Consider the following 24,346-nt stretch of genomic DNA (forward strand, 5'->3'; position numbering starts at 1 on the left):
GAGTGCGGAACCTATCTAAAGGCGAGGTCTCACCCGCCTACCTTGCCTGGTATAGAAAGAAGAACACTGCAAGGGCCGAATCAGAAAGACCGGCCAAAAAACCGCACATTCAGGAATTCGTCGAGGCATCGCAAGAACCGTGGGCTTGGTTGGCCAAAGAAAACGAGTACAAGGCCACAATAGGAAAGCTGGAAAAGCAAGTCAAAGACCTTCAATTCGAGAATGGCTTACAAGCAGCGGCGGATGAGGGTGAAAAGAAAAGGCTAGCCAAAGAAAATGAGGCCCTTCGAGCTCAAATTCAGAAACTTAAAGTAGCAGTAGAAAATCCAGTCCGAAGTAACAGAGATGAAAAGCTCGTAGCTAAGCTAAGGCAGAAAGTGAGTAACTATAGTTTCTATTTGAACAAAGCAGAAAGTAAACTTGCCAGGGCTCAAAAACAATTGGCTAAAAATGCAGATGAACGGGTATGCCTGGTTAAGCAGTTAAGAGAAAGGTACGACGATGAGGTCGCGGGGTTGAAGAAAAGGGTCATCGCCACGGAAAACAAAATGATCAAGCAGGCAAAAGACTTCAATGTTGAAAGGGAACGTTGTTATACGACATTGGTGCAGTTAGAAATAGACTTGCAACAACTTCAGGAACAAAATTATGCAGCCAAGCAAACTTTGGAGGCCAGGGCCCAGCAGATTGGGCGTTTTTTACAAGAAAAGGGCGTCATAAGAGAGATAATTAGAAACATCGCAGACTACATCGTTATGAAGTGCCATATTTGTGAGGATATGACTCGCACTACGTTCTTTGCAGCGGTGATGACCTTTGTTAAACAAATAATGAACAACTTGGACCGAGTTCAAAGGGATCTTGCACATAGGCCCGCGACGAGACCGAATGATGTCCCGCGGGCACCAGGAGCATTGATATACTCATGATTTTTTGTTTGAGTCGGTATTTCCTTTTTTGACGGAGTCCGTAAGTCATGTTGGGTTTATATTTTCTTTTTGTTAGTCTGTATTTCTTTAAAGTATGATAGCTTAATTTCGGAGTTTGAATTTTGTCTTTTGCATCAGAGTCTGTTAGTCTTTTGAAATTTGTTAGTATTGAGTCTTTGTGATCGAAGCATCTGTTTTTATAAAAGCTGAAAATCCCAAAAATATTTTATTTACTTTCACACTTATCTGACATAACTACGCACAGTCTGATTCATGCGGGAACATGATACGTAGGCAATCTCTATAGGATTCGACCACCACTAAAAAGGAAAAGGGTAAATAAAGAAGGATAGAATAAAAGAAGCTTAAAAGAAGGGGCACAATTATGAGAGGCCGGAATGACGCACGCAACCAAAGCAAATGCATGATAGAAAATGGTTAATTGCCTAGGTGCATTGCATCCCAACATGTAATTGCATATGTGTTAAACTCTAAAACTAACAAAGTTGTTGTTGTTCCAGAGAATTCAAGCAGTTAGTTTATCTAGAGGATACTGACACATTATCATTACCAAACCAGATCGAAAGGACCAATACCAGAAATCATGTCTATCCCGGATGCCGACACTAGTGTTGAGGTGGAGGAGTTGGATGTCAATAAAATAAAGGAGGAGATGCTCAAACTTAAGCAAGAGATGGCCGAAATGTACCAGGCCTGGTCCAAAGGGAAATCACCCCCGTCTTACCCGGCTAACCCGACTTTTACCCCACCATTAGCTCATTCTCAGGATCATCCTGCCATCGATACAGGTTTTCCCATTTACCAACATTACCATGTCACTACTTCTCATATGCCACAAGCTCCACCGCCAAAATCAATTCCATACCCCCTCCTCCAGTCACCCCTGTCATTGTGGCATCTCCACCAGCTGCACTTCATATATCCTCGAGCGAACCTATGTTCCAAGCTCAGAACAACTAGTATTATCCCCCGGAGCCCACCCTCAAAGTTCCTGAAACCTACCCATATGATCCATGCTCTGATCTCCCGAGAGAAGCTGAGAGACCAGCCAAAAATCCCGAACATGAAGAGATGTTCAAAAAAATAAAAAGCATAGAACTATCCTTCAGGGATATGAGAGGGCTAAGAGGTCATGTAAGTGTGGCTTACAAAGACCTGTGTTTATTCCCAAATGTACAACTACCGGGAGGGTTCAAAATACCCAAATTCGACTTGTACAATGGACACGGTGATCTGGTGGCTCATTTGAGAGGTTTTTGCAGTAAGATGAGGGGAGCCGGAGGAAAGGATGAATTGCTAATGGCTTACTTCAGTCAGAGCTTGAGCGGATCAGCATTGGAGTGGTACACCCGCCAAGATCACGGAAGATGGTACACATGGGATGATCTGGAATCTTGAGATCATTTCGGACCGACTATCTTTGACTAAACTGGATAAGAATCACAGTGAAAGCTTTAGAGAGTATGGTTTCTGGTGGAGGGAGCAAGAAGCAAGGGTAGATCCCCCAATGAAAGAAAGCGAGATGGTTGATTACTTTTTGCAAGCTTTGGAGCCGACTTACTTTGGTCATTTGGTGTCCGCAATTGGCAAGTCTTTTAATGAGGTCGTAAAAATGGGAGGCATGGTCGAGGAGGGGCTTAAGTCTAACAAAATCATGAGTTATTCAGCAATCAAGGCAACCACCTAGGCCATTCAAAACGGCACTAGGGGTGTGCTTGGGAAAAAGAAGAAAAAAGATGTCGCAATAGTTGAGTCTAGAGCCTAGTTCGGATCTAAAGGCCCATCACCCTACTATAACCAACCCTGACCCTACCACCAAAATTACCCCCATGCTCCATAAAGCACTCCACCGCATTACTACCCACCGCCAGATCCCCATTTTTCTGTCCATCATGCGCAAACCTATACCCAAACCCTGGAACACGCACAATGGCGTGCGCCGGCTCCACAAAATCCATACCCAGCTCCACAAAACACATATCCACCCCCCAGAGCCTATAGAAATCCCCCTGAAATGGGTTTCCGACCAAACCAAGCCTTCAAGAATGAGAGGTTACAGAAGCAAAAGACTTTCACTCCACTGAGGGAATCATATACCAGTCTTTTCCACAGGTTGAGGCAGTTGGGCATGCTGAATCCAATTGAGCCTAAAATGCCAAATCCCCCTCCTAGAAATCTTGACCACTCGGTGAGTTGTGAGTACTGTTCAGGAGCCCCGGTGCATGATACAGAGAAGTGTTAGAAACTGAAAACAGCTATGCAAGAGCTTATTGATACTCATGGGATCGAGGTTCAGGCCCCAGAAGCACCGAATATCAATCAGAATACACTGCCAGCTCACCATGAGACCCACATGATTGAGTTGATACACAAAGGAGGGGATCCCAGGAAGCCCTCACAAACGGTAATGATGATCCGTTCCAGCGAAACTAGCTCAAAGGAAAAGGTAACTAGTGGGAAATCAATGGTCCAATTGAAAGGGGTAGTCGATAAGCCCGTTGTGGTAGCCGAGAGAGGGTCGTCAAGAATTGTTGCAGTGAAACCAGAGAAAGCTAAAGTGGTAGTGCCAGGGGTTGCAAGTAAACCTGTTGTGGTCGTGAAGGGTGCTCGCACAGAGCCTGTTATTATAAAACCAGTAACTCAGCTTCCAGTGATCAACAACAAGGCTGTTCCTTGGAATTATGAACGAGTGATAGTGATTTACAAAGGGAAAGAAATCAAAGAAGAAGTTTGTGAAGCACAAGGTTTGACTCGCTCAGGAAGATGTTTTACTCCCGAGGAGTTAAGAAGAACTAAAGATAAACCAACGCCGGTAAAGAAAGCTGTAACTAAAGAAGAGGCAGAGGAATTTTTGAGGAAAATGAAAGTGCATGGCTATTCTGTTGTAGAACAGTTGAGGAAAACGCCCGCTCAGATCTCATTGCTCTCATTGCTAATCCATTCAGATGAGCACCGTCAGTCGTTGATGAAAATCTTGAATGAGGCTCATGTCCCCAACAAGATCTCTGTAAACTATCTGGAAAAGATAGCCAACAAGATTTTTAAAGTAAACAGAGTCACTTTTTCTGATGATGAATTGCCCGTAGAGGGTACTGAGCACAACAAAGCCCTTTACCTGATAGTAAAATGCGAGGATTCCGTGGTTACCCGGGTATTGGTTGACAATGGTTCAAGTGCGAACATCTGTCCTGTCTCCACTCTAAGCAAGCTAAAAGTAGAAGATGAGAGGATCCAAAAGAACAGTATCTATGTGCGAGGATTTGACGGCGGAGGCAAAGACTCAGACGGGGACATAATGTTGGAGCTGACTATAGGTCCAGTAGAATTTACAATGGAATTCCAAGTGCTGGATATAGTTGTTTCCTACAATTTGCTATTAGGGCGACCATGGATCCATGCCGCTAAAGCAGTACCATCAACACTCCATCAGATGGTCAAATTTGAATGGGACAGACAGGAAATAGTTGTGCACGGCAAAGATAATTTGTGCGCTCATAACAACACCATTGTGCCATTCATTGAAGTGAAAGATGACAAGGGACCATGGGTTTACCAAGTTTCTGATGCAATGTCAGTCGAGAATGTTCCAGAAGGGAAGTGTATCCCAAATCCGAAGATAACCGCCGCGTCAGTCATGGTAGCGTATGAAATGTTGAAGAATGGTTTTGTACCAGGAAAGGGTTTAGGATCAGCTCTACAAGGCATCATACAGCCCATGTCTCTTCCTGAAAACTTGGAAACATTTGGTCTAGGATTCAAGCCCACAGCCGCAGACATAAAAAGAGCCAGGAAATTAAAACAGAGGGCATGGGTCCTTCCAAAGCCGGTCCCACGTCTTTCCAGATCATTTGTCAAGTCCGGTACGAGGAGTTGCCTAGTGACAGCAATTCCCAGTTCTGTGATTGATCCAGACAAGGAGTTAATTGAAAGATTTGAGAAGTTGTTCGATAGTGTGAACATGGTGGAAATTGGAGAAGGTTCTAGTAATGCAGAAGTGCAATTCGTCGGGCCAACAACAAAGCTTAATAATTGGAAGGCTACTCCTCTCCCTACTCGGAAGGAGTCTTGGTAGTTTGCTTTGATTTTACTTTAAGTTTGTACGGATTATTCCACTGTTGTAATCCAGATTTCATTTTTTCAGTGTGCAGACCTTGTTATCTTTTATCATTCAATAAAATACAATTTCCCTTTCTTCATCATTCCTGATGGTTTTCCTTTTTGTTTTGTTTTCTTTTCTATACAGTTCTTTTTACGCTGGTTCTAATGACATGGAATGCATAAGGAATCATCAGCCCAGTCTTAAAAATCAATCTGATTCCGAAATATTAGTTCAAGAAGTAGATTGTGATTACGAATCAGAATACGATGATGAGGATGAAGCCTTCGAAGAGATTAGTAAGGAGTTAATTTACTTCGAAGAAAAACCCAAACCCAACCTGAATGACACATAAGCCGTCAATTTAGGGGACACAGACAATGTCCGAGAGACTAAAATAAGTGTCCACCTCGAACCAAAAATTCGGGAGGAGTTAATCAAAACACTCATCGAGTACAAAGATGTTTTTGCGTGGTCATATGACGACATGCCGGGTTTAAGCACTGATTTAGTGGTCCATATATTGCACACTAATCCAGCATTCCCTCCCGCCAAGCAAAAGTTGAGGAAATTCAAAACTGATATGAGTGTGAAGATTAAAGAAGAAGTTACCAAGAAGTTGAATGCAAAGGTTATTCGGGTCACTCGATATCCTGTTTGGTTGGCTAATGTCGTGCCTGTACAGAAGAACGACGGCAAGATCAGAGTATGCGTCGATTACCGCAATCTCAACAAAGCAAGTCCAAAGGATAACTTCCCACTACCCAATATCCATATTTTGATCGATAATTGTGCCAAGTATGAGATTGGATTTTTTGTGGATTGCTATGCCAGGTATCATCAGATTCTGATGGATGAAAAAGATGCAGAAACAACGACATTCATCACGCCATGGGGAACTTATTGCTACCGGGTAATGCCATTTTGTTTGAAGAATACTGGGGCAACTTACATGAGGGAAATGACTACTGTGTTTCATGATATGATACACAAGGAGATTGAGGTATATATAGATGATGTGATCATAAAATCAAAGCATCAGGCCGACCATGTCGGGGATTTGAGGAAATTCTTCTAGAGGCTTCGCAGGTACAACCTCAAGCTGAACCCCGCCAGGTGTGCATTTGGTGTTCCATCCGAAAAACTGTAGGGATTCATAGTCAGCTGGCGAGGCATCGAGTTGGACCCATCAAAGATCAAAGCCATACAAGAATCGCCCCCTCCGAGGAACAAGACTGAAGTGATGAGTCTGTTAGGAAGGTTGAACTATATCAGCATATTTATTGCTCAGCTCACGACAACTTGTGATCCTATTTTCAAGTTGCTGAAGAAGGACGCTGCGATCAAGTGGACTGATGAGTGTCAAGAAACATTCAATGAGATAAAGGGATACTTGTCTAACCCGCCTGTGCTGGTACCACCAGAATCAGGGAGACCTTTGATTCTTTCCTTGATTATCCTGGAAAATTTATTTGGCTGTGTACTGGGACAGCATGACGTCACCGGCAGGAAAGAACAGGCCATCTACTATCTTTGCAAGAAGTTCACGACTTATGAGGTTAAGTACACTCACCTGGAAAGGACATGTTGCGCCCTAACTTGGGTGGCACAGAAATTGAAACATTATTTGTCATCCTACACTACTTACCTCATTTCACGCTTGGATCCATTGAAGTATATATTTCAAAATCCAATACCAACAGGAAGACTTGCGAAGTGGAAAATTTTGCTCACAGAGTTTGACATAATCTATGTGACTCGGACTACGATGAAAACCCAAACATTGGCCGATCATTTGGCCGAGAATCCGGTTGATGATGAGTACGAGCCATTGAAAACTTACTTTCCCTATGAAAAGGTGATGCATATCGATGAACTGGAGCAAATTGAAAAACCAGGCTGGAAACTTTTCTTTGATGGGGCGGCTAACATGAAAGGAGTCAGAATAGGAGTTGTGCTTATTTCTGAAATAGGGCATCAATATCCTGTTACAGCTCAACTTCATTTTTATTGTACCAACAATATGGCTGAGTATGAGGCATGCATTTTGGGTTTGAGGCTAGCTGAAGACATGGATGTCCAGGAAGTTTTGATCTTGGAAGACTTGGATCTTCTGGTACATCAAATTCTAGGAGAATGGGAAATACGAGATTTGAAGCTTATAACATACCAACAATGTTTGCATGATCTTTGTCAACGGTTTCGATTAGTGGAGTTTAGGAATATTCCTAGGGTCCATAATGAGGTCGCCGATGCCTTGGCTACCATAGCGTCAATGTTGCACCATCCAGACAAAGCCTATGTCGATCCTTTGCACATTCAAGTACGAGATCAGCATGGTTACTGCAACATGATTGAAGAAGAACTTGATGGCGAACCATGGTTCCATGATATCAAGGAATACATCAGAATGTGCAAGCCACGGGGGATCTAAAGAGAACAATTCGACGGTTGGCAAGTGGATTCTTCTTGAGTGGGGGAATTTTGTATAAAAGAACACCAGACCTTGGATTGTTAAGATGCATAGATGCTAGACAAGCTATGGCTGTCATGTACGAAGTACATTCAGGAGTCTGCAGACCACATATGAGCGGATATGTGCTGGCAAAGAAAATTCTCCGAGCAGGTTATTATTCGATCACCATGGAGCGAGATTGTATCAGGTTTGTGCGCAAATATCATCAGTGCCAGATACACGGAGATTTGATTCATTCTCCACCATCGGATTTGCACACGATGTCGGCACCATGGCCCTTCATTGCTTGGGGCATGGATATCATTGGACCAATTGAGCCAGCAGCGTCTAATGGGCATAGATTCATTCTGGTAGCCATTGATTATTTCACCAAGTGGGTTGAGGCCAAAACTTTCAAATCGGTGACCAAGAAAGCAGTGGTCGATTTTGTTCACTCAAATATCATCTGTCGATTCGGAATCCCAAAGGTGATCATCATGGATAATGGTGCTAATCTTAACAGTAATTTGATGGAAGAGGTGTGCCAACAGTTTAAGATTACACATCATAATTCTACCCCATATCGTCCCAAGGCGAATGGAGCAGTTGAGGCAGCCAACAAAAATATAAAGAAGATACTTCAGAAAATGGTAGAAGGTTCTAGGCAATGGCATGAAAAATTACTGTTTGCGCTGCTGGATTATCGCACTACTGTCTGTACTTCAGTAGGTGCAACTCCTTATTTGTTGGTATATGGAACTGAAGTAGTGATACCTGCAGAAGATGAAATCCCGTCCCTTCGGATTGTCGCTGAGACTGAAATTGATGATAATGAGTGGGTCAAAACCCGTCTGGAGTAGTTGAACTTGATTGATGAAAAAAGATTGGTAGTAGTGTGTCATGGCTAGTTATATCAAAAGAGAATGGCAAGAGCATACAACAAAAAGGTACGTCCCCGGAAGTTTGAAGTAGGTCAGCAAGTGCTGAAACATATTCTTCCATACCAGGCTGAAGCAAAAGGCAAGTTTGCCCAAATTGGCAAGGGCCATTCATTGTGACCAGAGTATTGTCCAATGGTGCTTTATGTTTAACAGATATTGAAGGAAAATGCATAGACATGGCTATCAATTCTGATGCAGTAAAGAGATAATATGTATAATTTCTTTGTTATAACTGTTGATTGTTTGTATTTGGCATTATTTCGAAGATTGGAATGACAAAGGCAATTTGTTCTGCTATCTAAACACTTTACCCTTTGTTCCCCCTTTTGAGCCTTATTTATTTCTTTCATACCCCCCTTTTGGAATCAGTAAAGAAAAAGAGATAAAAAGAAAGAAAAGAAAGGAGAAAAGAAAAGAAATGAAAAGTATAACAACAAGGAAATTCAGGTGTGAACTACGTTTGACCTGATTCCTGTTAAGGATACATAGGCAGCTTCCCGGCTCGGTCATAGTAAAATAAAATATCAAAAGATCCCCAAGCAAGAAACTGGGGAAGAAGTTGTGATTTGTAATAAGAAATATGATTCCAAAAGTTGTTATTTTAAACCCATGTTAAATTGTTTTGAGCCTTTGATATCCTTTCTTTCTAACCCCATCCAAAAGCCCACATTACGGTCCAAGGAAAGACCTTCTGATCAATCTTCGAGAAATGCCGAGTCGAGCAAATAGAGGTGATTCATATCAGAATAACGCTCTGGTCTAAACAGGAAAAGTAACGAAAATGAGAGAGTCTTATTGGTGAAAACCCTCATGGGCACCATGAGGCAATGAAAGCTGAGAGAAAATAAAAATGAGAGAGTCTTATTGGTGAAAACCTTCACGGGCACCATCAAACGACAAGTAATTGAGGAATCAACAAATGAAAAAGGTTTGTCGGTGAAAACCCTTCGGGGCACCGCTAGTCGAACAAGGTCCGTAAAGTTAGCGGAAAGTAAATTTGGGTTATGGAAGATCTTAGAGCACAAAGCAAAACAATTGGAAAAGAGGTTGGTTAAATAGACTAGGCTGATTAATCCAAATGCATACCATGATCACTGGCGCCGGTGATTCCGCTCAGATAAGTCCCTTTTCTTATCTCTAACAGTCATCCAAATTTGGATTCTTTTCTTTATTCTTAAAATCCTTGCATTTCATTGCTGTTAATTTTACTTCTCTAAAGCTTTTCCAAGTTTAGCCTTGTAAGAAGGAATTTCAAAGCTTACTACCAGATTCGGAATTGCACAAAGCAAAATACAGCTAGAACGTGCCAAAGATGATATGATGAAAAATGGGACCTATGGTGTAAGCAAGAGTTAAAACGGTGGAATGGTTCAGTAATGTCGTGGGAGATGTACGGTTTCAGGCAGAAAGGTCAGGATGGGAGTATAGCAGTTGGGGATCTTGCAGTTAAGGATCAGTCAGAAGGTCAAAACAATCTTTTCGATCAGTTTAAGGCAGTGGGACGAAGCAAAGAATGGCAAAGAGAAAACCACCTCCAGCAAGAATGCCACAACGAACCACCACGTTTTAAACTGACGAAATTTTCTTTGATTTGAAACAGAGGCAAAAATGGCATTTGTTTCGGGAAATCGTCCGTAGGGAGAGTAAGTACTAGGCAGATTTGATCGCGAAAATTCTCAGGACCCTCCTAAAAAATGGGACCTAGTTTAAAATTCAACATAACCATGCGGAATTTGGCATAAATGCACCATAGAGGATCATAAGTGGAGCTCCGAAGTTTGTATGTTTGAGATACACTTTGGACATTACCCTATGATAACAAAGATTCTGACTTCTCTTCTTTCCCAGATTAATGATTATGATTTTCTACTTCCTCAACTTTTTCCCCCAGTAGAAAACACCATCTTTTTCCACCTTTTCTCCAATTTAATCGGAAATTCTCAGGACCCTCGTGGAAAATGGGACCTAGTTTAAAAATCGAAACAATCGTAAAAAGCAAGATCTAGCATAAGTGTACCCCAAAGGAATATAAGTCAATTTCAAAGTTTGCATGCTTAAGATAGGATTCAATGAGGAGTTTTCAGGACCCTCCTGGATAATGGGGAGTAGTTTAAGACCCTCTTAGATAACAAGATTTAGTAGAAGTCACACCTTTACTAAACACAACTTAGATTTAAAATTGTCATTTAATTAAGAGTTCTTAGGACCCTCCTGGAAAATGGGACCTAGCTTTCAAGTTCTTATTGATATTTGGTTATGTGATCTATTTTACACTTACATTTGTGCCCAGCCACCAAACTGGGGCAGAAAATTTTCTTTGTTTTGTCTATTTTTATTGGAGTATCAGCAATCAGGCATCCACCTGGAGAACAAGGAACAACAGTTCAAGTTTCAGCAATCAGGAGCCCGCCTGGAGAACAAGGGAGTACAATTTAAATTTTAGCTTTCAAATTCTTCGCTTTATTTATTTTGAAGTTAGGAGCCCGCCTGGAGAGCAGGGAATACACTGGGCAGTCAGGAACCTACCTGGAGAACAAGGGAATACAATTCAAATTTCAAATAATCAGGAACCCGCCTGGAAAACGAAGGGAAGAAGCAATTCAAATTCAGGCAAATCAGGCATCCACCTGGAGAACGAGGAAAAGCAGTTGAAGATTTAGTAATCAGGTGTCCACCTGGAGAACAAGGAACAACAATTCAAGTTCAGGCATCCACCTGGAGAACGAGGAAAAGCAGTTGAAGATTTAGTAATAAGGCGTCCACCTGGAGGACGAGGACCAACAATTCAAGTTTCAGTAATCAGAAGTCCAAATGGAGAACGAAGAGAGAAGCAATTCAAGTTCGAGTAATCAGGAGCTCGCCTGTAGAATAGAGGATAGGCAACAATGGTCAAAGGAAGACGTTTAAAGGTTCAGCAACAAGATGCCCACCTGAAGAAAAGGAAAGCATTTCAAAAGATACCATGCAAGTCAGCCACAAAGGAACAACTGAAGAAAATACAAGTCAACAAGGCAACAACAGTCACAAGACCAAGTTTGAAAATAAATCTTTGTAAAGCATAGATTACAGCTTAGTCTAGCTTCTTCATTTTTTGTCATGGTGTAATGAGGAGGTCAGTAAGCAGTATCAGCAACAGTAATAGTGAAACCACAACTTCATGATAGTCCCAGCTACCGAAACTTCCCGAACTACATTGACTTGATTCCTTTTTAGCCAAGGATATGTAGGAAACCTTTGAAGCAGAGGTTCAGTCAAATCTTTCAAAAATGCTTCCCACTGAGTATTCAAAACTGGCAAAAATTGCTCGTATCCGCTCACTTTATCTTTGCACGAAAACTCTTTGTGTTTTCGAGCAAAGAGGGGCAGCTGTGAGCACGTGATTTTTTCCTTATGAGATTTACTCCCCAAAAATTCAAAATAAAATAATTTTTCCGTTGTTTGCAATTTTGTGGATTTTGTGGCATTTTCTGTTATTGTTTGCATTTGTCTGTGCATGTTTATTTATTAAATTAATAAAAATACAAAAATATGTTGCATTTGCATTTAGGATTTAATTTTACAATTAGGATTAGTTAAGTAAGTTGTTGTTTTACAAAAATGAAAAAAAGAAATCACAAAAATAACGTACTTCGCATTTTAGTGTTTAATGTCAAAATTGTGTGATTTTCTTTTAATTTGGTATTTAGTTATTTATGATAATAACTACTTAGAGTTAATTAATATTCTTAGGATAATTTGGTCAAGGTTAAATTTAGGTTTGTATTATATTTTGATTAGAAAGAAAATTGAAAAGAAAAAGAAAATAAGAAGAGGAAAATCTGGTTTGGACTAATTTGGTCAGAATCCCAGGCCCAAAACAAACACACACCCCAGACCCAATCCAATCCGGCCCAAAACCCGCCCACGACCCGACCCAAAAACCCGTCCCGACCCGGATCCCTCTTAAAAATAACCTAGACCTACACCCTTCAGTAACCAGTCGCAACACACAAAATCCCCCCCTGAAAACTTCATCCCCGTCGCACCCCACCACCCCTGAAACCAAACGGAGCTCTCTTCTCTCTCGTCAACCACCAGCAACTGCAAGAGAACAATGAAAAATAGTAGAGGGGAATCGAATAAGGACGGTAATTTTAGGGACAAATCGAGCACACACATGGTCACATGCCGGCGGGTCCACTGCGGCTCACCTCATCTCCATCGTCTTCTCTTTTCTTTTAAAAATCCAGCAGTTGTTTTTGTTGCCATTGTTGAACTGGGTTTATTGAAGATCCAAGGTTGATTGATTGGGGATGCTGTTCGAAGACATTTTTTTCAAATTCCGCCCGTCTCCAATTTTGGCATTTATAGTTGACTTATGTTGCTTGAGTTGTTGGAAATTTCCGTTAATTGACGTTTAATTTCATGTCTGTTTTTCGTTTTCCTTATTACTTGCTTTGATATTTAATGTGACTGAGTGCCTTGTTTTTTTGGTGAAAGATGTTCTGAATTACTGGTTTGTTTGCTTGGCCAGTTGATTGTTGGTTTTGTTCGTCTAAGCTTCTCGTGGTTGAGTTTGAATTAATCGTAGCTGGAAATTACCTCAATTGGCATGTCTTCTTTGTATATTTTGTATATCCTAGGTAATTCAAAGATGCTGATTATAGGATACTTGTATGAGGTTTTTTCCCAATTAGTCCAAATTTTGTGTGTGTGGTAATTTTCTGATGGAAATAAATGGAAAGTTTTTTGGGGTGGTAATAGTCTGTTAGTAGATAGATAATTAATGCTAATATTTGATCATATGTTTATTTATTTTGAACCATGTCGAAGTGATATATATAAAGAGAGCGATTGAGTATTGTAGAGCTGTATAAAATGAGATTCTTTAGTGTGATTACGTGTAGATTCAAATGCTATGTGGGTAATTGTTTGGTCTTGCATATTTTTGTAAAGTTAATGCTTTGATTGGAATTTGTTAATTGATTACTGTAGTGAATTGGGCCCTTCAAGATTGGGAACGAAATGGTTGAGTCGGCTCATTCTCTATCGCTACTAATATTCTTGTATTTAAATTCATGAATAAGTCACATAAGTCATATGCTTCTCCAACATTATGTTCTATAAAGACCTTCACTGGGAACTTCAAAGTAGCATAGGTTTAACCATGTACACTTTGTAGATGTTAGCTCGAATAATATGACATCTCTAGCCCTCCAATTATATTGGCCTGAACACATTTAGTTGTATTTAGCTTGAGAGTTGTTTGATAAAAAAGAGGGTATTCACCTACTTAGGAAGCTTTTGGTAGTGGTGAGGCTGGAATTGCAATAGTTGTTTAAATTAAGAAAGCATTAAGTTAGTGGGGGGTTAATTGAGAATTGAAAAGGGGTTGGTAGCGGAAATGACACTCTATTTAGTGTTTTTTTTATAAAGTTGGAAATAAGATAACATGGGGGCAATGATGAAAGGAAAAGGACTACAAGTGTAAAGGAATACACAGGTTGGAAAGAAGGATTAACTAATAGATAAAGGGAAGGAAGCTTGAAGTTTAAAAGGGGAACACACATTGAGATACGGGGAATAGAGAGAATACTGACCTTAGAGATAGAGACTAAGAGAAAAAAAATCTGGAAAAAAAAATCTGCAAACAGTTTGAAACTTTAGCACTGTTCCATTGAGTTTGAATTTGCTAAGCTAAAATTTTTCTCTCCTTGAATCAATTTCTTAACTGTTTGGACCTAGAAATAGTTTGAGTTTCAGTCATTTAGCTTGGATGTTGAGTTTGTTGGTTTAACTGTGAATCCGAAATTGGATCCTTGGTATTCTGGGTTGCATTTCACGGTTTTGAACTAATCTGGTGCACTATTTCCTTGGATCTGAATCCAACTCTGCTGCTGTTACTGCTGAAATCCTCACCCTTCTGTTTCATCTTTACTTCCAGGTACACTCTCGAAATTGTATTGAAGTCGAAGTTGTGAATCAGCCTCGGATGAAATCACCAGTTGTTGTGTTTAGAACTATTGCCTTGGTAGCTAAACTTCAATGCTGAGTATGCTCCTTATAGAATGTCTTGTCTATTGTATGGATTTTGTAATTCCATAAAGTAAATAAGAAATAACTTGAAGATGGTAAAATATACCAACGTGCTTTTGGTTGGTCAAGGCCTAAAATGACCAGTATATCGTTGTGCTTGTGCTGCTAATTACGGTGTTGAATGCTAGGCGCAAAATCACGTGAAAAGGTGTTGGTTTTCATTTTCTTGAATATAACTTTATTGACAAATTATTTTCCTATTTGCATAACCTGACAGCACAAACCATTGTCTTACTCATTTAAATTATATTGTGCAAAGGAATTGCAGCCACCTCTTCCATAATTCTTGTCCATAACTATGAAACCAATCACAATAAATCCCGATTTAGTATTAAAGATAATTATGAATATACGTAGTTCACTTAGTTGAATGCTTGTCCTTTAATAAAATTGAGGTGTGCCATGTCAAATAAAATCTCAAATGCATGACCCTCATTTAATTAATCTGAATCTTTAGAAATCGAGGCATGTCATTCAGTTGAATTTCTATGGCCCTCACAAAGTTGAAAGTGCGTAGTTGCTTTAGGCGCGCTATTTAAAAATTACTTCCCTAAACTCGGGTGCGCATTTATGTGACCCAAATCCAAATCTCAATAACGTTAGATAAAATGTGTCCTGGACGGCGGGTGCATTTATGTGACGTGGATCAAGATGCGTTTTAGATGACGTTGAATCTTTTCCTAAAAAATAATTAAATAAAAGCGATTTTAAAATGAAAAGGCACATAGGCTAAAAGTGTTTTGAACCAAAATAATAGGCCAATAATAACAGTTGAGCGACCGTGCTAGAACCACGGAACTCGGGAATGCCTAACACCTTCTCCCGGGTTAACAGAATTCCTTACCCGGATTTCTGTGTTCGCAGACTATAATACAGAGTCAAACTTTTCCTCGATTTGGGATTCAACCGGTGACTTGGGACACCATAAATCTCCCAAGTGGCGACTTTGAATTTCTTAAAATAAATCCCGTTTCGATTGTCACTTTAAGTTGGAAAAAACTCCTTTTATACACCCTTCACGGGGGTGTAGTGTAAAAAGGGAGGTGTGACACATATAACATGTAATTCAAGTTTTCTTACCCTCTACACCAAGTTTAGAAGTGTTACTTACCTCAAACAAGCCAAATCAAATACCGAGCAAGCCAAACGATGCTCCAAAATGTCATCTCGCACGTACCGACCTTCGAACGGCTCGAAACTAACCAATAGCAACTCAAATACATCAAATAAGACCCAAGGAAACAATTACAAATGATAAAGGTTGTATCCTTAATCAAAAGCCCAAAATCGACAAAAAATTCCAACCATAGTAGTTTCACTCAAATCCGACTTCAAATCGATGTTCAAAACTCAAAAATTCACATTATGAAACTTTAGGCTAAAACCCCCAATTTCTTATTATAATTCATCAACCAATTGCCAAAAATGAAGATAGATTCATGAAATAAAATCAAAACAAAGTATAGAACACTTACCCTAATCCTTGTGATGAATATTTCTTCAAAAGTCACCTCAATCTGAGTTCCAACTCTCAAAATATGATAAAAGAACCAAAACCTCGAATTAAATAGAGACTACCCTGGCATTTTTGCATTTGCAAAACAATAGCCGCAATTGCGACATCACTTTTGCGAACCAAAGCCTTGCTTCTGCATCAGTCAACCACTTACACCTGTGGACACTGTTCTGCTTCTGCGCAATCGCAGGTGCGAAGCCAAGCACCGTTCTGCGCTCCATCTCGCTTTTGCGTCCCAGTCTATCGCTTCTGAAAACCGCAGAGGCGCCCAAATCTTCTGCATCTGCGAAGAACCCGCACCTAATCTTTTCCCGATTCTGATGCACAGCCCGCATCTGCAGAGTCACTTATGTGATTAAGATTCTACAGATGCGGCTACACCAGCACCAGAAATCTTCAACAATGCACCAAGAGATAAAAATTGATTTGAACCACGTCCGTAACTCACCCAAGCCCCTCGGGACCCCCATCCAAATATACCAACAAGTCCCATATCATAACATGGACCTATTTGAGGACTCAAGTCACACATAACAACATCGAAACAACAAATCGCACCCTAAATCTAATTTAATGAACCTTTGAACTTTCAACTTCCAAAACTCGCACTGAAACATATCAAACCCACCCAGAATGAACCCAAATTTTGAACACAAGTCCCAAATGACATAACAAAGCCATTCAAATTTCCTGAACCACAATCCGAACCCGATATCCACAAAGTCAACTCTTGGTCAAACTTATAAATTTCCAAACCTTCGAATTTCCAGTTTTCGCCAATTTGTGCCAAAAACTTCTAGAAACATCCAAATGAAAATCCGATAATATGCACGAGTCCAAAATCATGATCCAGACCTAATGGAAGCATCAAAACTCCAATCCGAGGTCAAATGTTATAAAGTCAAACTTGGTCAACTCTTCCAACTTAAAGATTCAACAATAAAATTCATTCTTCCAAATCGATTCTGAATAACTTGAAAACTAAAACCAACGATTAACATAAGTCATAATATACCATATGTGGATATTCATGCCCGTAAACTACCGAGCAAAGTACAAGTTCTCAAAATGACTGGTCGGGTCGTTACAATGACGTAGTGCCGAAGGATAGGTTTATTTCCTACCTTAAGGATGCAAAGATGATCAATAAATGGTGTATTACCATTTGATTCGGGTAATAGACCCTGATAGTGATGCACCTACACTTGAGTCTATGCTAGTTGTGAATGAATTTCCGGAGGTGTTTCCTGATGAGCTCCTTGGGATCCCACGCAATAGGTATGCAGCCTATATCTATTCTACCCTACAGAATTGCACCGACTGAATTGAAGGAACTAAAGGAGTAGTTGAAATATTTGCTAGAGAAGGGTTTTCTCCGGCCAAGTGTTTTACCTTAGGGAACACCAATTCTCTTTGTAAGATAGAAAGATGGGTAACTGAGAATGTGTATTGATAATTGGAAGCTCAACAAAGTCACAATCAAGAATAAGTAGCCACTACCAATGATAGATGACTTGTTTGATTAATTGCAGAGTGCTAAGTATTTCTCCAAATATGACTTAAGATCAGGATATCACCAATTGAAGATCAGGGAGCAAGATATTCTGAAAATCGCTTTCCAAACTCGATGTGGGCACTTCGAATTTCTAGTAATGTCTTTTAGGATAACAAATTCCCCGGCAGCCTTCACAGATCTTATGAAGCAAGTCTTCAAGCCTTTCCTCGGCTCTTTCGTGATAGTGTTAATTAACGATATTCTTGTATATTCACGAAGTCGAGAGGACCATACTGATCATCTTAGGGCAGTTCTGCAGATTTTGTATCAGCACAAGTTGTATGTGAAATCTTCGAAGTGTGAATTTTGGCTTGAATCTGTCACATTCTTAGGTCATGTCGTCTCCGGTGAAGAAATCAAGGTTGATCCTCAGAAGATCATAGTGGCGAAGAAATTCATATCTCGAAGTGTGAATTTTGGCTTGAAAATCAAGGTTTTATCATTTCTGATCGAGGGCACAATTCACAACGAACTTTTGGAAGAAATTTCAGCAAGGTTTAGGTACTCAGGTGAATATTTGTATAGCCTTTCATCCATAGTGAATCGGACAAGTCGAGCAGACTATTCAGACACTTGAGGATATGTTAAGTGCTTGTGTTATTAACTTCAAGGGTCGCTGGGATGATCATTTTCTGCTCATATAATTTTCCTACAACAACAGTTACCATGCTAGCATTCAGATGGCACAGTTAGAGGCTCTATATGGTAGGAGATGTAGATCCCCCAAGGGGTGGTTCGAAGTTGGAGAAGCAGAGTTGATAAGGTCATACCTCGTGTATCAGGCTATGGGGAAGGTTAAGATTATTAAGAAACGGTTGAAAGCTGCTCAGAGTCGCCAAAAGTCTTATTCGGATACGACTTATAGGGATTTGGAGTTCAAAGAGGATTATTGGGTGTTCTTGAAGGCTTCTCCCATGATGGGTATAATGCGGTTTAAAAAGAAAGGGAAATTGAGCACCAGATATATCAGGCCATACAGAATCATTCAAAGGGTTGGTCAGATGGCTTACAAGCTCGAGCTACCACAAGAGATGTCATTGGTGCACCTGGAGTTTCATGTATCTATGTTGAAAAAAGTAGTTGGAGACCCGACGCTCATTATTTCGGTAGAGGCTATTGAGGTTAATGAAGAATTGACTTATGAGGAGATTCAGATTGCTATTCTTGATAGGCAGGTTCAAAAGCTGAGGAATAAGGAGATTGCTTCTGTGAGAGTGTTGTGGAGAAACCAACATGTGGAAGAGGCCACCTAGGAGGCCAAGGAAGAGATGAAGCATAAATACCTTCATTTGTTTGTAACTAGGTAGTTGTGTTTTGAAAGAAGGATTAAGAGCTTACTTTCTATAAGTTATGTTCAACTTGTACAGTTTATGTTAAAGATGCTCCTTTTAGTAAAATAATGCTTATTACATTATGGTCGATGTTGTTTTTATGTTGTGATACATTGTTGTGTTACAGTTATGCTGTTAGGGCTGGTTTCTGGGATTCAATGACAGGTGGATAGGCCTAATTACAAGGGAAACTCTGCATAAATTTCTGGAAATTTTTGGAGGTAGTCAAAATTTGGGGGCTTGAGATGTGTGAAAGAAGAGATTAGTTATGTTGGGTGTTTTAGGCGGACTCTACTCCTCATTAGAGGATGAATGATCCTAAGTGGGGGAGGTTGTAATTCCCGTAAAATTTTACCAAGAAATCGAGGTTTGTGGTACTGAGGTAGGCTAATGTGTTAGAAGGGTACAAACATTTTGGGTTGCACAAAGCATTGTGGAGGTAGTGGGAAAAACATTTTGGGTTGCGCAAATCATTGTGGAGTTAGTAGGAAACGATGTTGCAGAATATGGTGTTTCTGCGGTCCAATATGCGACCATAGACCTACTCCACGGGCTACAGATATGTCGCATAGTAGAACAAGAGAAACCAATTTTTGGAGGTCATTTTGCGGTCCATTGTGAAGCTGCATAATTATTTCACGGGCCACACTTCCATTGCAGGACCAGCATGAGCAAATTTCGAAGAGTGATTTCGCGGCCGCATATCTGGTCTATAGACCGGAGACCTAACCCGACCAGCCCAGTTTTGGAGGATTATTTCACAATCCTATATGCAGAATGCATACCTGTTCTGCGGTACACTCTACGATCGTGGAGTTGAGTACTGAGGGTCCATTTTATATTTTTCTAACCTGACCCCATTTTAATAAAAGACATAAGGGGGTCATTTGGGAGCAAAAAGTCTAGGGGTTTTAGAGAGGGGAAGAAACTAGAGAAGGGAGGAAGAAGCTCCAACCACTCTACTCAACTATCTTGACAATTCTTGAAGAATCAAGGAATCTATTTGCTAAGCCATTGCCTATCTGGGTAAGTTCTTGTTCTAAATCTTTCGTGCATGTTTGTTACGGGCCTAACTAGGCTAGGGAGTAGAAGATATGGCATGCATGTATCGATAGAGGGGTCTTGGAGGTTGTTGAATTATCCGTGATGAATTGTTGGCTGATTTTGGTTGTGGGGTGAAGGAAAATTCCATAGGAGAACCTTGTAGTCAAATTACATACCTAATGTTTGATGAAATACTTAAATGAGCTGAACCCATGAACTTCTTCCTAATTATGGTTCGATTTTGTCATGTCTCTATATAGATTGAAGTCTCTAGGAGATTTGGAATGTAGTAGTAATCTAAGGAAAGCCCAAGGGAGGTAGGTTGGCTAAACTTCACTCATAGGATCAAATTCCATGATGTTCTCTTAAGTTTCAAGCGCGGTTGGCTCAAGTTCTTATTTTCTCATGTTCCGAGCCATTCCTAATACATTCAGTTATTCTAAATAAGCATTGTGTCGAAAATTATATGCTCAAAATGTGTTCCAATTGCTCCTATCCCATTATGCTCTCCTTACGGATTGTATTCAAGTGTGGCTAATGTATCAAAATGATATGATTTAAATTCATGTTTTAATTGAAATTTAATGCCTTATTTTGGAAGAAAAATAAGAGAGTATGAATATAAAATGCGGCCATTGTGTCGCCAGAAATGAAAATTACTTGTGGCCAATAGAGCCAATGAAATGAAAGGAAGTGTGAAAGATTATGAAATGAGTTGTAACTCCTTTATATAATAAATGTTTTGGGAGTAACATTTAGTCATCGAGGAAGGGTAGGTTGAAATAACCTAATCCCAAAATTGCACGTGCCGATGTACATGTGATTGAGGGGTAATTCTCCGTGCTGATGCGTTGAGATTATTTCCCTAAATTGGGATGAGATTGATGTGTTAAAATTATTACCCTTAATTGGGATGAGGTGCTTGCTAGCTGTAAGCACGTAATTTTTGACCCGCGCAACTTTTAAAAGTAGTATTTTTAAAATATTTACTTATTTTTTATTTTGATAGGATTTAGCCTATTTTTCACTTTTATTCTAATAGTAGAACATAAAATTTGAAAACACAAAAATAGTTTACATTTATCTTGTTATATATGTTTGTCTTTATTTTTATCTATTTAAGCTCATTAGTATTTTTATAGTAGTACCTTAAGTTTGCCATGATTTTTATATTCATATTTTTTGTATAATCTTTAAAAATACAAAAATAATTTTGTTTTAATTCCATTTAAGATAAAGTCAATTGTTAATTATATTTTATTATTTGTGTTACTTTTATTTTTATTCTTAGAAAATAAGAATGAATTTTGGGCCAATCTTGTGTCTTGAAAGGTCCAATTTTTGACTCATTCTCTCAGCCCATAACCCCATCAGACCCAATTATAACCTAAAGAAGGGACCCCTAAAACCATAGAGAGCCATATGCCCTCCTCTAAAAAGAACTCCAACTAGCCGCACCCTAGCCTTTCCACCCTCTGCCGCCTCTCATTCCATATTAAACCTTCACCTTCATCCTCAATTCAACCACTAAAATCATCCAGAATGAGCTATCTGTCAATTTCCACTCGAGGTTCGTTCGTGAGTTTCATGTTGCAGTTTTTGTTCGGCCATTTTCTTGCCATTTCTGAATCGATTTTGCGTTTGAGGCCTTGTACTATAACGTCTAGCTGGTCATTTCATGAGTTATCACTCTGTTTCCTCTATTTATGCTTCTTTATGTGTTGTTCAGCTATATTTCATCGCATCATGTTGGTTAGTTTGGGTTCGGAGTGGTTTTCTAGAGAAATGAGACACTTAGTATCTTAAGTTGGCCTTTTAGTTTGAAAAGTCAACTAGAAGTTGATTTGTGAGTAAATGATCTCAGAATTCAGTTTTTATGATTGGGAGAGCTTCTGGAGGTTATTTGGGACTTAGGAGCGTGATCGGAATGTGTTTTGGATGTCCGGAGTATATTTAGGCTTGAATTGGCGAAATTGCAATTTGGCATTTTCCGGTTTGTAGCGAAGATTTTGACATAGGGGTCGGAATGGAACTACGGAAGTTGGAGTAGGTCCGTTATGTCATTTTTGATGTGTGTACAAAATTTGAGGTCATTCGGACGAGGTTTGATAAACCTTTTGATCGAAAGCGGAATTTGGAAGTTTAGGAATTTCTTAGGCTTGAATCTGATGATGATTGGATGTTTTGATGTTGTTTTGAGTGTTCTGAAGGCTGGAACAAGTTTGAATTATGTTATGGGATATGTTAGCATATTTGGTTGAGGTCCCGAGAGCCTCAAGTGAGTTTCGGGTGCTTAAATGGATCAAATCTTGTTTTGAGAAGTTGCAGATTTTCTACTGTGTATGTTGCAGAGTTTTGGCCTTCACGTTCGCGAGAGGGCTCTCGCATTCGCGAAGGGCTCTCCCGTTCGCGAAGGGATGTGAAGTGAGGCAGGAAATTTGTCCTTCGCGTTCGCGATGTTGGTCCCGCGTTCGCGAAGGGTGAGGCTGAGCATGCATCGCAAATGCGATGTAGGTCTCGCGTTCTCGTAGAGTAATTAGAGCAGCTGGGGATCCTGGTCATTTGTGCTTCGCGTTCACGTTGGGTGTGTCTTGTTTACAATGGTCTGAGAAGCTTAAGCTTCACGTTCACGTTTAGGAGGTCACGTTCGCGAAGAAGGAATAAGTGGTCAACGTATTTTTGTGTGTCACGAACGCGAGGCTTTGACCGCGTTCGCAAAGAAGGATAGGTCACAGGGGTAGAATGTTTAAATACACATGTTCACAATTTTTGGTCTATCTTCCACCATTTTTTAGCGATTTTGGAGCTTTTTGAGAAGGATTGAAGAAGGAATCAAAGGAGAACACTTGCATGTAAGATTTTTGGACTCAATACTCGATCCTATTGTGATTTCTACCTAATTAGACATGAAATTTGTGGAATCTAAAGCCTAAAATTGGGGAGTTAGGGCTTGAAATGGGAGACTTTGATTAAAGGATTTGAGGGGCCATTTGTGGTCGTATTTTGATGTATTTGATATGTATGAACTCCTGAGGGTGTAAGGATTCGAGTTTTGTGATTTTTATCGGAATCTGAAACATGGGCCCGGGGGTCGGGTTTGGCCAATTTCGGGATTTTTGATGTAAATTGGTTATTTTCGAGTGGGATTTGTTCCTTTAGCATATTTTGTTGGTATAAATCTATTTTTGGTTAGATTTGGAGCATCTGGAGGCCGAGTCGAGAGGCAAAGGCATCGCGGGCTAGAGTTTGGACCGGATTAAGGTAAGTAATGATTGTAAATGCTGTCCTGAGGGTATGAAACCTCAGATTCACATCGTTGTGCTACTTTGAGGTGACGTACACGCTATATGATGAGCGTGGGGTTGTGCACCATTGGAGATTGTGACTCATTCCGCACCGTATGACTGTTTAGTTACATATTTGATTGAAAACTATTTGATGTCATTATGTTTTGGAAAGTATTATCTTTTTTGGGCTGAATGCCTTATTTGGGCTTCGTGCCAACTATTTTAGACCCTTAGGGGATTTTCACTATTATTCCTCACTATTTTAACTTTATAATTGTATTCAACCATGTTGTATTCTACTGTTTTCATAACTCAGCCGTATTTACTCCGTTTTTGATAATTTAAATGATATTTTGGGCTGAGCATCATGTTTACTGTTGCCCGAGTGGATTGAGAGATTTATGACTGAGTGAGGCCGAGGGCCTGTATTATGAGGATATCATGCAATCGGAATGCGCGCCGCAGCATGTGTACTGATTTTGATATTTGAGAGGCCGAGGGCCTAATTTTGTTATGCCACGAGATGGCTTGTTGTAGTGCTTGGGCTGTAGGAGCCTCTCTAGAGTATGAACACCCCCAATGAGTGCGGGTACGCAGTGTGAGATGTGATATTGCCTGAGGGGCTGTTGTTGTTTCGTGATATTGCCCGAAGTGCTGATACGAGTGATTGCAAGGTAGCCCGAGGGGCTGGTTCTGTTGATATTTTGCCAGAGGGACAATTGTGGTATATGTTTTGCCCTAGGGGCTGTTTACGTTTCTATCCTTTTTCTCACTATTTTCATCACTCGTTTTAACTATTGAAAGTTGTTTTAAAAAAAGGTTTTTACTGAACTAAGATGTTTTTACGAGTTTTACTGTTTTACTGCATTGTTCTGGACTTATACTATTTTGTTGTAGCGTTATGCTATGATTTACGTGTTTTCTTACTACTCAGCTACCTTTACTTTTATTACTTACTGAGTTGTCATACTCACATTACTCCCTGCACCCTGTGTGCAGATCTAGGAGTCTCGGGTCGCAGTAGTGAGTGTTGATTTGTCTTCTAGTAGGCTTTCAGAGTTGACTAAGTAGCTGCTTGGCATTCGCAGCCTAGTGC

The 24,346-nt window shown here is 40.1% G+C and overlaps 1 protein-coding gene across 1 annotated transcript; it reads left to right on the forward strand.

Moving 5' to 3' along the window:
- Positions 1–18,373: 18,373 nt before the first annotated feature.
- LOC142162843 (uncharacterized) lies at positions 18,374–19,120 on the forward strand. The gene is made up of 2 exons (XM_075219820.1): positions 18,374–18,709; positions 19,085–19,120. Exons 1-2 carry the CDS (start codon positions 18,374–18,376, stop codon positions 19,118–19,120), a joined length of 372 nt encoding a protein of 123 aa, XP_075075921.1.
- Positions 19,121–24,346: the final 5,226 nt, after the last annotated feature.

This window comes from Nicotiana tabacum, chromosome 1, assembly GCF_000715075.1.
Source record: "Nicotiana tabacum cultivar K326 chromosome 1, ASM71507v2, whole genome shotgun sequence".
NCBI lineage: Eukaryota > Viridiplantae > Streptophyta > Magnoliopsida > Solanales > Solanaceae > Nicotiana > Nicotiana tabacum.

What these genes read in the sequence shown, in the direction of transcription:
- LOC142162843 (XM_075219820.1), top strand. Translation starts at nt 18,374, where the DNA reads ATGGGGAAGGTTAAGATTATTAAGAAACGGTTGAAAGCTGCTCAGAGT. An exon ending in TTTCGGTAGAGGCTATTGAG is followed by an intron (nt 18,710 to 19,084) that starts GTTAATGAAGAA and finishes ATTCAATGACAG; the next exon opens with GTGGATAGGCCTAATTACAA.